This window comes from Rhinopithecus bieti, unplaced genomic scaffold (assembly GCF_001698545.2).
Source record: "Rhinopithecus bieti isolate Rb0 unplaced genomic scaffold, ASM169854v2 scaffold_55202, whole genome shotgun sequence".
Classification (NCBI taxonomy): domain Eukaryota; kingdom Metazoa; phylum Chordata; class Mammalia; order Primates; family Cercopithecidae; genus Rhinopithecus; species Rhinopithecus bieti.
The window spans coordinates 42,742-58,269 of NW_016821265.1; the positions used below are offsets into that span (position 1 = coordinate 42,742).

Here is a 15,528-nt window from a genome sequence, read left to right on the forward strand (position 1 = left end):
GATATAAATGATGAATTGATGGGTGCTGACGAGTTGATGGGTGCAGCACACCAACATGGCACAAGTATACATATGTAACAAACCTGCACGTTATGCACATGTACCCTAGAACTTAAAGTATAATAAAAAATAAATTAATTAATTAATTAAAAAATCAAAGAGAGACCCCCTAGGGAATAGCAACATTTAAGGAACAGGCCGAAGAGACGAAGGAGTGGCCACATAGGCAGAATAAAATCCAAGAAGGAATCTTCCATATTAATCAAAAGAGAGAGTTTCAAAGAGGGTTCGTCAATTGGCAAGTACTGAAGGGATATCTGAAACATAAAGACTTTAGACTCTCCAATACTGTAGCAACTTTAAGGTCACTGCTATCATCTACAAAAGTAATTTCAGTGGCGAAAGCCAAAATGTAATGGTTTAGAAGTGTATGTGAGGTGTGGGTATGGAAATAGTGGTTATAGACTATTGTGTCTCAAAATGTAATCACCTGAAAAATCTGATTTTAAAATGCAGATTTTGATTCATTAGCTCTAGAGTGGAGCCTGGGATTCTGCATTTCTAACAAGTTATCAGGTGATGCTGATGCTGCTCATACACAAGCCATCCTTTACGTAGCACTGGTATAAACCACTCTCCCACAAAGAAGGAAGACATAGGGTTTCCATAAGGGGGTACGGGTGGGTTGTCGGACCAAAGCAAATACTCTTTTGTCTTTTGTTTGGCTGGTTTTGGTTGTTTCTTCTTAAAAGAAACATGGTTGTAGACGGAGACTGAAGACATAGGAGGAGTAAAAAATGGAATCACTTCTCACAGAAGATGGAAGAGACTGGAACATTGAGTACAGGGAGGGAATTAGGCATGGGTAGGAGGGACACATAAATCTGAAGAGAAGGAGGTAAGAAAGAATTGAAATACAGGAAAGTTCTGTCAGTAGACAATGTATGGAATTTTGCTTTTTAGCCATAGTTTCCGTTCAATAAATTGTTTTCCATGTATTTTTATTTCTTAACTTGAATAGCTGGATGGTGGAGTATACTTGTCAAAATAAGAGTGAGGCCACTTTGATTTTCAGAGTTAATTTCCATTTTCTGCACTCATCAAGTAAAAGTTTAAGTGGCAAGGTGTAGAGATGAAATTCAATGTGTGCTAAGGGAGAAAAAAAATGCTTTTATTCTACATGATTTTAAAATATTTGTATTCCAACAAATGCATCAAATTTGATGTGCAAATTTACAGTGATGAATGAGTTTTATTGTGTGCATTGCATGCTAGTGACATGGTAATAAATCTATGGTGCCAGAGTTATAATGGTCCCCTTTAGTTTCACTTTAATGAACTCTTGCTGAACACTTTTGAGTTGTTAGTACTTTATTTGCTGCATTTGGCACTTAATTAGTTAATGACTGAGATACTGGACCAGTGGACCATCCAATGATAATGTTAGGCCTGTATCACATCTAGATAGTTTCTTTTCTGTGACTTGTAAGTGGCCTAAGATGATAAACTGAAATATTTTTGCATAGATATACATCAAACTTTTCTCCTAACTTCAGACTTTCATCTTAACCAATAGTTTCCAACACCCCAAAAGAGAAGCCATTTTTTTGAAAAAAAAAGAGGTTCATTTTAATGTTATCAAATAATATCGCATTTTGAGGTTCACCTATTTAATTAATAAAACAACTTACATGTTTCATTATGACTGGATGTTGATATTTTTTCATAATCTATTATCCTCCAACCAGTGGCAAAAACCCAATCCTCCTTTCACCCAACTCATCTTTCAGTATGGGAAGCAATACATACTTTCCTATGTTTTATTACCAAAACAGGAGAATGAGTTTTCTTTAGAAGGTTAACTCATTTTCTCTATTAGAATGTTCAGCATACTTTTAAGGAGGTAATCTGGTCTTTGACAGTCTGTTGATTAGAAAATTAAGAGACCTGCCTGAATTCCACTTCCAACTCCTCTTCATACACATTGTGACTTTGAGCAAAACGTTTTGCCATTTCCACTCCTGTAAGTTCTGTTTAGTATCTTTAAACTTCCATATCCCACAGATGGTATTTTTTTCTTCATTGGAAAGTGGTGTTAGTGATTCAGAAAACTGTTTAAATAATATGCTGCTTTGTGTTTTCTATGAGATAACTTTTTTTTTTTTTTTTTTTTGAGACAGAATCTCACTCTGTTGCCCAGGCTGGAGTGCAGTGGCGTGATCTCGGCTCACTGCAACCTCTGCTGCCCGGGTTCAAGCAGTTCTCCTGCCTCAGCCTCCTGAGTAGCTGGGATTACAGGTGCCTGCCACTGCACCTGGCTAATTTTTGTATTTTTAGTAGAGGCAAGGTTTTACCATCTTGGCCAGACTGATCTTGAACTCCTGACCTCATGATCCATTCACCTCAGCCTCCCAAAGTGCTGGGATTACAGGTGTGAGCCACCATGCCCAGCCGAGAGAACATTTTATCTAACATTCTGTTTTAAAAATTTTCAAATACACAGAAAGCTAAAAGAGTTGTACAGTGAGTGCTCATGAACCCACTCTCTAGATTTTGTTGTATCACTTCATTCCTTTCTCTACCCGCCAACCCCTATTATTTTCTGATGCCCTTCAAACTAAGTTGGTGACATCAGTTCCCTTTACCCCTAAGTTCTTCAACGTGCATGTCATTAACCAGAGCTCAATATTTGTTCACATTTCTTTTGTTTGTTTGTTTGTGGCAAAATTTGTATAGACTAAAATGTGTAAATCTCGTGTATTATGAAATGAGTTTCGATGAATGGGTATGCCTACGTGACACATGCCTCTCTTAAGATACAAAAACAATATCCTTGGCTCAGACAGGAGGGAACATTGTTTAGGTTGGCTTGAGTTTCCTTTAACTGACATGTAGCATGACTGAATATATGACCATAAGCTTGCCAAGTTGAAATATACCAAAGGTCCATCCAGGGGAACAATATGGCTGTTGATATGTTATTTGTTCATCTAGGCAGTGGGCTGGGTGAGTTCTTCACAAAAGCCTTGTAAGGTGAGCTTTCAACTCTGACAGAGGCATCAAGAAACATATTTCACAAACTGTTAGAGCTTGCGGCATCCCCAGGGATCATCCAATGTATCCTCCTTTGCTTTATGACTCAGGATTTAAGAAGCCCCGGAAAAGTCCAACAGTGTTACAAAAGTACATGATTGCCTATTTATGCCCCCATAATTGAGAGCTGTCTAGGGGTCAGATATTTTTCTCCATGCCTTGTGTACGTTATTTCCTTTCATCTTTCTAGATTGTTAATCTTCTTGTTATTAGTATCCCCATATAATAGAGGAGTAAACTGTGCAAAAATAGCATTAAACTATTGATCTTTTCCATGTTGCTAACTAACCTTAAATGTTAGGCTAATATTATAAAATTTTAAAATTTAGTCATTTGTTCTGGGTCTGTCTTCCATGAACTTAACCAAAATACTTGGCTGTTTCTGCATTCTAGCTTTTCGGGATTTAGAGAAAAAGCAACTTGGTCATCACAGTGGCGAGGATTTATTCGTGTGCCAATAACTCCCCTCTCTTTTTAGCTTTTTGATCTGTTACATCTCAGATACTTTATTCTCTATGTGTAAAACAACCACATTCCTCCCCTTCTATATCTAAGTGAAGCAAATGCCCATTCATACTAGCTACATGGTTAGCATATATGTTTTTTCCTCTTCGTGGGTTTGAGTTGAACCTTCTTTTGCAAAGCTTAACTATAGATAGGTCTTCCACAGAACGCTGTTTAAATGCCTTGTGGAAGTAGAAGGGACATATCTTAGTATTCCTTATAATTTTTGTTATTATTTGGACTTTTCTCATTTCCTTATATGCCTTTGTATGTCAAACATTGAATTATGCTTACATTACTCTAGGTATAGTTGTATCCTAACTTTGTACAAGGTTACAATAATGGTGGTTTCCTTGTTTTCAGCTTCATTCTTGATCATGCTTAACAGTTTTTGATGGTTTTAGCCTCAGAGAACAGTCTATTGCTATTTCTACCTTTTTCCTGATCCCAACAAATAGTTTAGAAATCTTTGTCTTAACTGCAATTGGGATCATTTTTCCTTTAGAGTTGCCCACACTTAAACATATCTGTGACTCTTCACTCACTCAAATGACCTCAAAAGATTTACCTGCAATTTAAGCCTTTCAGCTTGGCATTTTCTACCTAGAACTCTGGCGTACTCTGTGGGGTCAATGAGATCCATAGTGTGCACTCCCTCGCAGATCATGAATGTTTGTTGATAACTATAATTCATTGTTCAGTCTTGTCTATACAGAGAAGCAATAGCACCTCACTTTAGTAGGATCGTTTATGCTATTATTCATTATTGAATTTTATCTTCACAGTAATTCTGTGGTTCTGCAGTTGTCATTATTTCAGTTTGAGAGTTGGGGAAACTGAGATCATGGCAAATCAACTTTTCCCATTTAAATCAGCTATTTCATCACAAATCCAGGATTATAACACAAGACTAACTGCTAGTCAAAGTCGCTTTCTAAAAATCAGTTACACAACCTTCTAATTCTTGTGCTGTGCACTCAGTACAGAAATTGCAACAGAACCATTCTTTGTTCTGCAGCAGTGTATATTCAAAAGGTAGTCATTTCCTGTGTATAAATAACATTTCTCCCTAAGAGAGATGTTGTGGGAATTTATATCAGTCAAGAATGTATCTCGATAATTAAACATAGCTAGTTTAAAAAAACTTGGAGTGAGAGATTGGTTACTATTCAATCAACTGAACTGTTTCTTTCTCTGCAATATTGTGGTTCTTGACATGATTGCTGAGTTTCCAATTTGACACTTCTGGAGGTTCGTAAATCAGGACACATGCTGGGTCTCAGTCTGTCATCCTGAGTCTTAGCATTGGTTATTTATTTCCCTTTATTACCCGACATCTATTTGCTGCACAAATCAGCTGAGAAGCTTTCCACGATGGACCTCTGCGAGAAAAAAAAAAATAATGTGTACATTTGGGTAGCTCTTCAGTTACAAACATGCACAGATTATCTGGGTTTATGTGCATACATTTTATTATTTCACTTTTGTATGTCAGATGAATTTGGTATAAATGTAAATCTAACAATATGGGCTCTAGTGGCCAAATACATTGCCATAATATATTTTTGATCTATCAATCTCCTGGGTGAAGTGTCGCAAGTGTGGTAAAATTCTGTAGTATAAATTGATGCTCAATTATGGACAATTACCAGGTCTATATGATGTCAGACTACCACACTGATCCACTTTTAAGATAACAGCTTCACTTTGATGATCTTCAGATTTTACATTTGCTTTCATTCCTTGACAAAATGAAATACATTTAAAACTTCTAAAACTGTCTTTTGTATATATTTCTGCAGGGTCTACTCTTGGAACTACTATAACAATCAATTGTACTGCTTTGTTTCTTTTATTAAATAGCAGAATAGCTGCTTGATTCGTCTGTATGCACTGATGTGTGTCTGTGAATCTAGTCCAGTTCACCGTCCAATAAGAATTTCTGAAATGTTCTTTGTCACATCAGTGTACAGTCAAAATCGTATTGTGTTTGTCGCAGAATGATTGCATCTTTTATTATTCACAGCAGCCAAAATGACACATATTTCGCAGGTGACACCTTTTTTAAAAAAGATGAATTGTCCAAAGTTGTATGTAGAATATATTTCACAAGTCAAATTCCCTCTTTAATAAATGGTGCTGGGAGAACTGGCTAGCCATATGCAGAACAGTGAATTTCTATAAATTGAATGCAACTGTGTAAATAGCATCCAAATCAAGAAACATAATATAATATAACCAGAAGCTCAGGATCCACCTTCATGTCTCTTCCAGTAATGAACATTTCACAAGGGTGACTACTATCCTTACTTCAAAAGTTTTCTATTACTTTTTCCTGTTTTGGGGTATTATATAAAGGAATCGAACAGTCAAATCTACTTGTCTGTGGCTGTATTTTTCCCCTCAACAATATGTTTGTGAGATTCATCCATATTATTGTATGTAGTTGTAGATTGTTCATTTTTCTTTCTGAATAATATTCTATTGATACCACAATGTATTTACACATGTTGATATAGATGAGACTTTGGGTAGTTTCCAACATGAGGAAATTGCTGTCAATAATTCTGCAATCCATAGCCGTGCTACCAACAGTCTAGTACATGGTTTTTGGTGAATGTATTAATAACTATGCATTTCTGTTGAATATACACCTGGGAGTGGAATTACAACTCAAATAATATTCATTTTAAAAAGTTTATTTCATTTTTAATTGACAAATAACTATATTATGGGGTACAATGTGATGTTTCAATCCATATATATACATTGTGGAATAATCAAATCAGGCTAATTAGCATATCTATCACCTCAAATACTTATCATTTTTGTGGTGAGAATATTTAAAATCCTCCTTTTTAGCTATTTTGAAATATTCAGTATGACAATATTAGCTATAGTCCCTGTGCTGTGCAAAAGAACACCAGAACTTATTCCTCCTGTGTAACTGGAACTTTGTACCCATTGACAAACGTCTCTCATTTTTCCATCCACCCACCACTGCAGCTTTTGATCACCTCCATAATACTCTCTATTTCTATGAGTTCAACTTTTTAAGATTCCACATACAAATGAGATTATATGATATGTGTGTCTCTGTGCCAAGTTTATTTCACTTAACCTAATGTCCTCCAGGCTCATCCTTATTATTCCAAATGACAGAATTTCCTGGGTTTTTAAAACAATTTTTTTATTTTTAATTTTTTGAGGTACATAGTAGGTGTATATATTTATGGGGTACATGAGGTGTTTGGATATAGGCATGTAATGTGAAACAAGCACATCATGAAGAATGAGGTATCCATCCCCTCAAACGTTTATCCTTTGTGCTGCAAACGATGTAATTGTACTTTTAGTTATTTTTTAAATGTACAATTAAATTATTATTGACTATAGTCCCCCTGCTGCACTATCAAATACTAGGTCTTATTCATTCTTTCTAACTATTTTTTGTACTCACTAACAATCCCCATCTATCCCCTACCCCCACACTACCCTTTGTAGCCTCTGGTAACCATCCTTTTGTTCTCTGTCTCCATGAGTTCAATAGTTTTAATTTTTAGATCCCACAAATAAGTGAGAACATGCAATGATTTTTGTTCTGTGACTGGCTTATTTCATTTAATGTAATGACCTCCAGTTCCATCCAAGATGTTGCAAATGACAGGATATAATTCTTTTTTATTGCTAAATAGTAGTGCATTGTTTGTATGAGCCACGTTTTCTTTATCCATTTGCATGTTGATGGACAGTTAGCTTGCTTCCAAATCTTGCCTGTTGTGAACAGTGCTACAACAATATGAGAGTGCAGAAAGCTCTTCAATATACTCCCTTCTTTTCTTTTGAGTATGTACCCAGAAGTGGGATTTCTGGAACATATGGTCATTCTACTTTTATTATTTTGAGGAACATTCATACTGTCTTTATGGAGGCCGTTACTAATTTACAATACTACCAAGAGTGGATAAGGTTTCCTTATTCTCCATAGCCCCATCAACACTTGTTATCTTTCATCTTTTTGATAATAGTCAATCCAAAAGGTATGAGGTGATATCTCATTGTGATTTTAATTTGCATTTTTTGATGATTAGAGATGTTGAGTATTATATATATCTATATATATATATATGCTGTCTGTCTTCTTTTGAGAAATGTCTATTCATATTTTTGCCCATTTTTTATTAGAGTTATTTGCTTTCTTGTTATTGAGTAGCTTGAGTTCCTTGTATATTTTGGATATTGGCACCTTATCTAATGTATGATTTGCAAATATCTTCTCCCAATCTGAGGGTTGTCTCTTTATTCTATTAGTTGTTCCCTTTGCTGTGCAAAGCTTTTCAGTTTGATGTAATCTTATTTGTCAATTTTGTTTTGATTGACTGTGTTTTGGGGGTCATACGCAAGAAACCACTGTCTAGACCAATGTCATGGAGCTTTTCTCTTATGTTTCTGTAGTTTTTAGTTTCAGGTCTTACATTTAAGACCTTAAACCATTTTGAGTTGATTCTTGTATAAGGGGTGAGATAAGGGTCCAGTTTCATTCTTCTGTATGTGAACATTCAGTTTTCCCAATACCGTTTTTTGAAGAGACTGTCCTTTCCCTATTGTGTGTTCTTGTTACCTTTATCAAAATTAATCTATCAAAAGTGTGTAGGTTTATTTTAGTCCTCTCTACCTTATTCCATTGGTCTGTTTTTATGTACTTGCCATGCTGTTTTGATTATTATAGCTTTGTAATACATTTTGAAATCCAATCGTGAGATACTTCCAGTTTTATTCTTTTTAGTAAAGATAGCTTCGGCTATCCAGGGTCTTTTGTGGTTCCATGCAAATTTTAGGATTTAAAAAAAAAAATCTATAAAGAATGATATACAGATTTTGTTAGGTATTGTGTTAAATCTTTAGATTGCTTTATGTAGTATGGACATTTTAACAATATTCTTCCAATTTATGATCATAAAAATATTTCCATTTATTTGTGTCATCTTCAATTTTCATCAGTGTTTTATAGTGTTTTATAGTTTCAACATACAGATCTTTCACTTTCTTGGTTAAATTCACTCCAAATATTTTTTCATGCTATTATAAGTGGGATTGTTTCCTTAATTTCTATTTTAGACAATTTGTTGTTATTGTACAAACAATAACAATTGTTATTGCTACTGATTTTTGTAAGTTGATTTTGTATCCTGCAACTTGATTAAACTTGTGTATGAATTCTAACAGTTTTCAGTAGAGTCCTTAGGATTTTCTGTATAAGATTATGTCATCAGCAAGAAGGGGCAATTTTACTTCATCCTTTTCAGTTTGGTTGCCTTTTATTTCTTTCTCCTGCCTAATTGCTCTGGCTAGGACTCCCAGTACTAAGTTAAACAAGGGTGGTGAAAGTGGGCATCTTTGTCTTGCTCCTGATCTTAGAGAAAAAGCCTTCTACGTTTTACTGTTGTGCATGATGTTAGCTGTGGGCTTGTGATTTATGGCTTTTATTCTTTTGAAGAACATTTCTTCTATACCTAATTTGCTAAGAGTTTTTCTCATGAAAGGATGTTGAATTTTGTCAAATGCTCTTTCTGCATTTATTAAAATGATCATATGGTTTTTGTACTTCATTCTGTTATATGTTGAATCACATTTATTAATTCGCATATATTGAAACAACCTTCTATCCCAGGGATAAATCCCTCTTGGTCATTGTGAATAACCCTTCTAATAAAATATTAAATATGGTTCACTAGTATTTCATTGAGAATTTTTGCATCTAAGTTCATTTGTGATATTGGCCTGGAATGGGGGCCTCATGACTCTGCCCATACCCTATCCTACTGTGGCTGAGCTGATATCCAAGATGCAAGACAAAGTCTTCTTTACTCTTTGCTCTCTTCTCCTTAAGGAGAAGTAAGGAGTCACTTTTGTTGCTGCAAGCTTCACTGCTGGGAGTAAGGGAGGTATGGTGCAACCACTCCCTTATCCATGCCAGCTGGTGTCTCCCTAGGTCATGTGGGAGACCCTAATCCACTGGCTTCAATATATAGAGGGACGTTTCTAAATTATTTATCTACAATTTGGTTAAGAAGATAGACACAGGCAATATGATATGCCAACAGATTCTCTCTAACCTATAGTTATTTTAAGAAAGTTAGGGAAAGAGAGGTCATTGATTAGTTTTGGCTTACAGAATTCTTTGACCCTCCCATATCTTTTAATTTATGGATTTTATATAAGGCACAGATATTCTACAAGTAAACATGACATTAAAGATGTTTTATACAAACAAGTGTAGTTGATACAAAGGCATTAAATAAGAAACAAAGGAAATTCAGAGGACATTTGTTTGCCTGGAATAGAGATCATCAGCAGAGGAGTGAGAGGAAAATAAGGAAGGAAATGTGAAAGTCTTGAGTCCATTTTCAAATTATGAAAACTTGAAATGTGACAAACAGTGGTTACTTAAGAAGGAAGACTGAAGATGCTGGGCAAAGGTTAACTTTACAAATGGCATTTTTATATCATTATAAAGAGAAAGTGGGGATAATGGAAATAATCTACATGTACAACCCATTTGACAGACATTTATTGAAGGTATTCCAAATGCCGAACACTAGTTTGTGCATTGAGGATGTTTTAAATTTTTACTTTTTACTTTATTTTTATTTTCTAGCTTCTTCCACTTTGCCAGAAAAGGATTTTTTTAATGGATAAAATACTAACTTAGGCTAGCTTCTTTCAGAAACAGACCTTTAAACAATGATTAATGGTGAAAGTGGTTTGTTTGTAATGTGATCTCGGGAAGTACCAGTAGGAGAGTGGGACAATGAGATAAGAAATGAAAGAAGCCAATAATTAAGCCAGTTATGGAACAAGTTATTGCTTTGGGCCACTGGGGTTTGATCCTGATGAAGGATCTCTGGGAGATAGTAAACAAACAAACAAACAACAGGCCTCAAAGTTGTCAGCCACAAGTGGGTAAGGGCAAGGAACCAGGGTTAACTATTCCGACTCTTATCCATCATTGGCTAAATGCTGCCTGGTACATTAACTTTCCAGCACTTCTGACCAATGCACCTAGCAAACTGAGGAAAATCTCTCAGGTTTGCAGTAGAGCAAATGCTTGTACTAGGACACTGCTGGCATATACTTGAATGATGAGTGCCAACGGCAGATAGATGGGCCCCGACAGCATCTTCTACAGATTCTGTCCTTGTCTTTGAGGCAAGGACACTGTCTAGAGTCAGAGACAAAAATGTAAAATGTAAAAATGTAAATCATAGTAGTACACGGTACAAGTTTTAAAATCTTAACAAAGTGTTGAGAGAAAATGGCTGCATATGAAAGCAGGGGAAGTCTTTATATGTGATGATGACATTTGAGTGCGTGTTCCGTTATCAAAGATCTACTTAAAAGGGAAAAAGAATAGAATATATCTTAAACCGTGGATGTAACCAGGCAAGGCCACGCTATATGTGAATGTCCTGGGATAATTTTGTCCCCAAATGTCTCTCTTTTTGAATGTCAATTTCATTTATGTATTTATAATATAAAGAAATTGAATAGAAAGAGGTAAGCATATGGTGGCAAAAATCCCTTCCTACCCATAAGGCTCACAGAATAATGTTGTCTAAATGCCATAACGTTTTTGGTAAGTTTTGGTTCTATGGGCTTTGGAAATTTTTTATGTAGGACCTCCTCCAAGGTGATATAAGCATTAAGTGTATTTATCTAGATACCCCAGTTAAANAAGGAGGTAGTTAGTTAATGTTCAATACACTCACCTTCTCAGGGACTTTTCTTCCATCTGGCATCATCTTTGTCTTTTGACCATTTTCCACCATCAATACCTATATTCATACACAAGTTTTCCATATTTGGGGAAAACTTCTCTTGACACCAAACTCCCCTCTGACTTCCTACTTATAATGATCTATGGTTGGATAGTCTACAATTTACTGTCTTTACCTTTTCATAGATATTTGTTAATCTCCTACAATAAGATTTCTACCACTGCACTGAAATCATTTTGTGTATGGTCTTCAGGGAATTTCATATGACCAAAGCCAATGGATACTTTTGGCATGGGCTTTGGGGTCTAACTTCTTGAATTCAAGTGTTGGCTCCAACAGTCACTATCTATATGACCTTAGACCAGTTATTTAACACTGTCTTTATTTCCTCATCTGTTAAATGAAGATAATTGCAACAATACAACATGAAATCAAAATATAGTCCCCAGAATAATTAAAACTGAGTAAGTGGCACACATTATAGACTACTGTTTTTTTTTAATCAGGTTTATTTCTGTTTGGGTGTTTGCTATGTATTGCAAAACTAGTCGACATATTATATTGCAACTTCCGTTAACATGTCAACCTCTGTTTAACCGTAAGTCTCTCTCTAATCTTTGAACGCCATTGTTTTGTGTCTCCCAAAATCTTTCTTTTCCATGTTCTATAATAGTATACTTTCTTGCTATTCCTCTTCCTTCTCTAGTCTTTCATTCATCTTATTTTCTCTTTGTGTTTTATTTATTCTCTATATGTTGTATTTACCAGGAGTCCATTCCCAGCCCCGTGTTGGGCTCAGTCTATGTGCCATATAAATGAGAATGCGCTTGCATTTGAGGCTTTGCTTTTTTTTTCTCTGTCGACTAGTTTTGCAATACATAGTAAACACCCAAACAGAAATAAACCTGATTTAAAAAAAAAAAAAAAAAACAAAACACAGTAGTCTATAATGTGTGCCACTTACTCAGTTTTAATTATTCTGGGGACTATGTTTTAGATTTCATGTCACGATTACTAGTTTTGTGGGGTCTATCTAATCCTGATGCTTATTTACAAACTGTCTCAAGTATTTCTTTTATTTATTTATTTTGAGATGGAGTCTTGCTCTGTCACCCAGACTGGAGTGCAGCAGCATGATCTCATCTCACTGCAACCTCCGCCTCCCAGGTTCAAGTGATTTTCCTGCCTCAGCCTCCTGAGTAGCTGAGATTATAGACACGTGCTAAATTTTGTGTTTTTAGTAGAGACGAGGTTTCACCATGTTGGTCAAGCTGGTCTCGAACTCCTGACCTTGTGATCCACCCTCTTTGGCCTCCCAAAGTGCTGGGATTACAGGCGTGAGCCAACGCACCTGGCCATCTCAAGTATTTCTTTAACTTATAACTTCACATAACTTTGTGGAGGCAACAGGGTTAATTAAAAAGGACTTTACTTCCATAACAAAATAAGAAACATAGTTTTATAGTTCTGTGCCATATACATTTTGTTTGTCCATCTGTACCCATTCTTTGACCTTCTCTCCCTTGCTCTTTATTCTGGGAGGCTGACCTGTGTCATCATTGGGCTCCCATGCCCTTTGGATTCCAGTTGGTTTAGGCACCCAAGAGCCCTAGAAGGAAATTGAAGACAGGAGGTAAAGTGAGGTCAAGATATTTATTCTCCTAATTCCTTCCCTTTGAGGTTGCCACAGGCTGACTATGTCCCTTGACAAAATGTTATTGCTCTTCTCAAAGTGCTTTCTCATTACGATTCTCTGCTTCTGGCCACTTTTCCCTCCCCTCATCCCTTGGGCCTAGATGTAGTAACAGCTCTACTGCTGCAAGGTTCTTGTATTATCTGTGATGGTTTCTTATATCCTGATTATCTTGTGACTTGTTCCTTTGTAGATAAACCTCCCAGATTACCTAGGCAAAATCACAGAAGAACATGTATGTCCAGCTAAAATATTCCAGAAGACAGTGTGGAAACATTGAAGGGTTTTTTTTATGAGGGAGTACAGTGATCAGATTTATGTTAGTTTTAATCTTTCTATAGGGTAGAATTTACGTTCTAAAACAGAGATTTGAGTCTGGGAGGATGATATAGAGCCTCTTATGGATGTGAGGGCAAAAAATGATAGAGGTTTGCAGTGCCAATAGAAAGAAGAAAGAAGTTATATATGAGAGAAATTTGTAACTATATGAGGTGTTGGTTGACACTTAGGAAAGAATCTAGAATGTCTGTCAGGTTTCATGCTTAAGGGATAAATTAGATGGCAGTTTTATTACTTGTTTTCTGTATTATTTTTATTTCATAAATCCAGCTTAGAGAAATTGTATAGATAAAATAACGTAATCGTGTTTATTTTAATATTCGTACAGAACATGTTTCAGAGTAGAATCTATACAGCACCTCCCTCTTACACTTCCAGTGATACCAATGATAGCTTCAATATAAGCCAGTCTTACAAAATGTACCCAGCGTGAATTCTTAGGTATTGTTAAAAAAAGTTGGCTGGGCGCTGTGGCTCACACCTGTAATCCCAGCACTTTGGGAGGCCGAGGTGGGTGGATCACCTTAGGTCAGGAGTTCAAAACCAGCCCAGCCAACATGGTGAAATCCTGTCTCTATTAAAAATACAAAAAAAAAAAAAAAAAAAAAAAAAAAAAAAAAAAAAAAAAAAAAAAAAAAAAGCTGGGCATGATGGCACACGCCTGTAGTTCCTGCTACTCGGGAGGCTGAGACAGGAGGATAGCTTGAACCCGGGAGGTAGAGGTTGCAGTGAGCCAAGATTGCACCATTGCACTCCAGCCTGGGTTACAAGAGCAAAACTCCATCTCAAAAAAAAAAAAAGAAGTTTCTAATACACTTATCTTCCCTTGGGTTCACTCAGAAGAAGACCCTTGGAAAAGGTTTTAAGAGCAAGTGATTTATTTGGGAAGTAAATAAATCAGTAGAAGAGTGGAAAATTGAGACAGGTAAGGCAAGGCAGCCAGTGAAGAGTGGTGCATTATCAAGCCAGCTGCTGTTGTGGGCTACTGGAGCTTTATCCCTTGGGAAACTCTGAAACCCTTGTAAAATACATGCCTCAGAGTTATTTCCCCTAGCATCAAGGGAGCTAGTGTATCAATATCCCGATTCCTACAATTAGTCGTTATTTACAGGCTGCCTCTGGGGGTTGGAGGGGAGGCATCAATTGCCTGGTATGTCTAGCCTGCCACATGGATGGCAAAGCAAACTCTTGTGGCAACAGAAAGCCTTCAGGCAATGAAATGCCAATGCTGGCACTGGGAAATCAGGCTGATGGGTGCTGAAGTGGCAAGGATAAGGGGATATGGATATTCTGCTGTAGTACTTTCCTAAAAGATGATTCGTATTTGGTTCTAGGGATCAAAAATTGAGTTAAAATTTTATATTTATGTTGATTTCTATGTCAACTTCAGGAAAATAATTTAACAGAAACTAATATTTGCCATCAAAAATGTAAGGAATCATGTTTTTCATCATCCTAGCAATAACACAATGCATAATTTTTTAAATAAGCAGCATAAATGTGAAATAATGTTTGGAAGGTACATTTAAAATGTCTTCTCCAGACTAGCATTTACTACTATATATTTATTTTTCCTTTTATTCCAGTTGAAAGAATTCAGGATCAGTGGGATGAAGTACAAGAACACCTTCAGAACCGGAGGCAACAGTTGAATGAAATGTTAAAGGATTCAACACAATGGCTGGAAGCTAAGGAGGAAGCTGAGCAGGTCTTAGGACAGGCCAGAGCCAAGCTTGAGTCATGGAAGGAGGGTCCCTATACAATAGATGCAATCCAAAAGAAAATCACAGAAACCAAGGTTAGTATCAAAGATACCTTTTTAAAATCAAATACTGGTTACACTTGATAAAAATTATACCATGGATTGTAATTTAATGATGTTTAATGTAAATTTATTAACAGAAAATCACATTAAAGCTGAAATGAACAGTAGACTTTTTGTATTTATTGTCTTAGAGACAGAGTCTCACTGTCACCCAGGCTAAAGTACAGTGGCATAATCATAGCTCACTGAGCCTTGAACTCTGGGGCTCAAGCAATCCTCCTGCCTCAGCCTCCCTAGTAGCTGGGACGACAGGCATGTACCACCATGCCTGGCTAATCTTTTAGAAATTTTTATTT

The 15,528-nt window shown here is 36.2% G+C and overlaps 1 protein-coding gene across 1 annotated transcript in view; it reads left to right on the plus strand.

Moving 5' to 3' along the window:
• The window catches only part of LOC108520814 (dystrophin-like), a gene marked incomplete at its 3' end in the record, with an annotated part of 50,186 nt that extends 34,981 nt beyond the window's left edge, over window positions 1-15,205 (plus strand). Inside the window, exon 3 of the mRNA XM_017860358.1 lies at window positions 14,994-15,205. Coding sequence (XP_017715847.1) covers window positions 14,994-15,205 — 212 coding nt within the window. The remainder of the gene's footprint in view (window positions 1-14,993) is intronic.
• Between the last annotated feature and the right edge of the window lie 323 nt (window positions 15,206-15,528).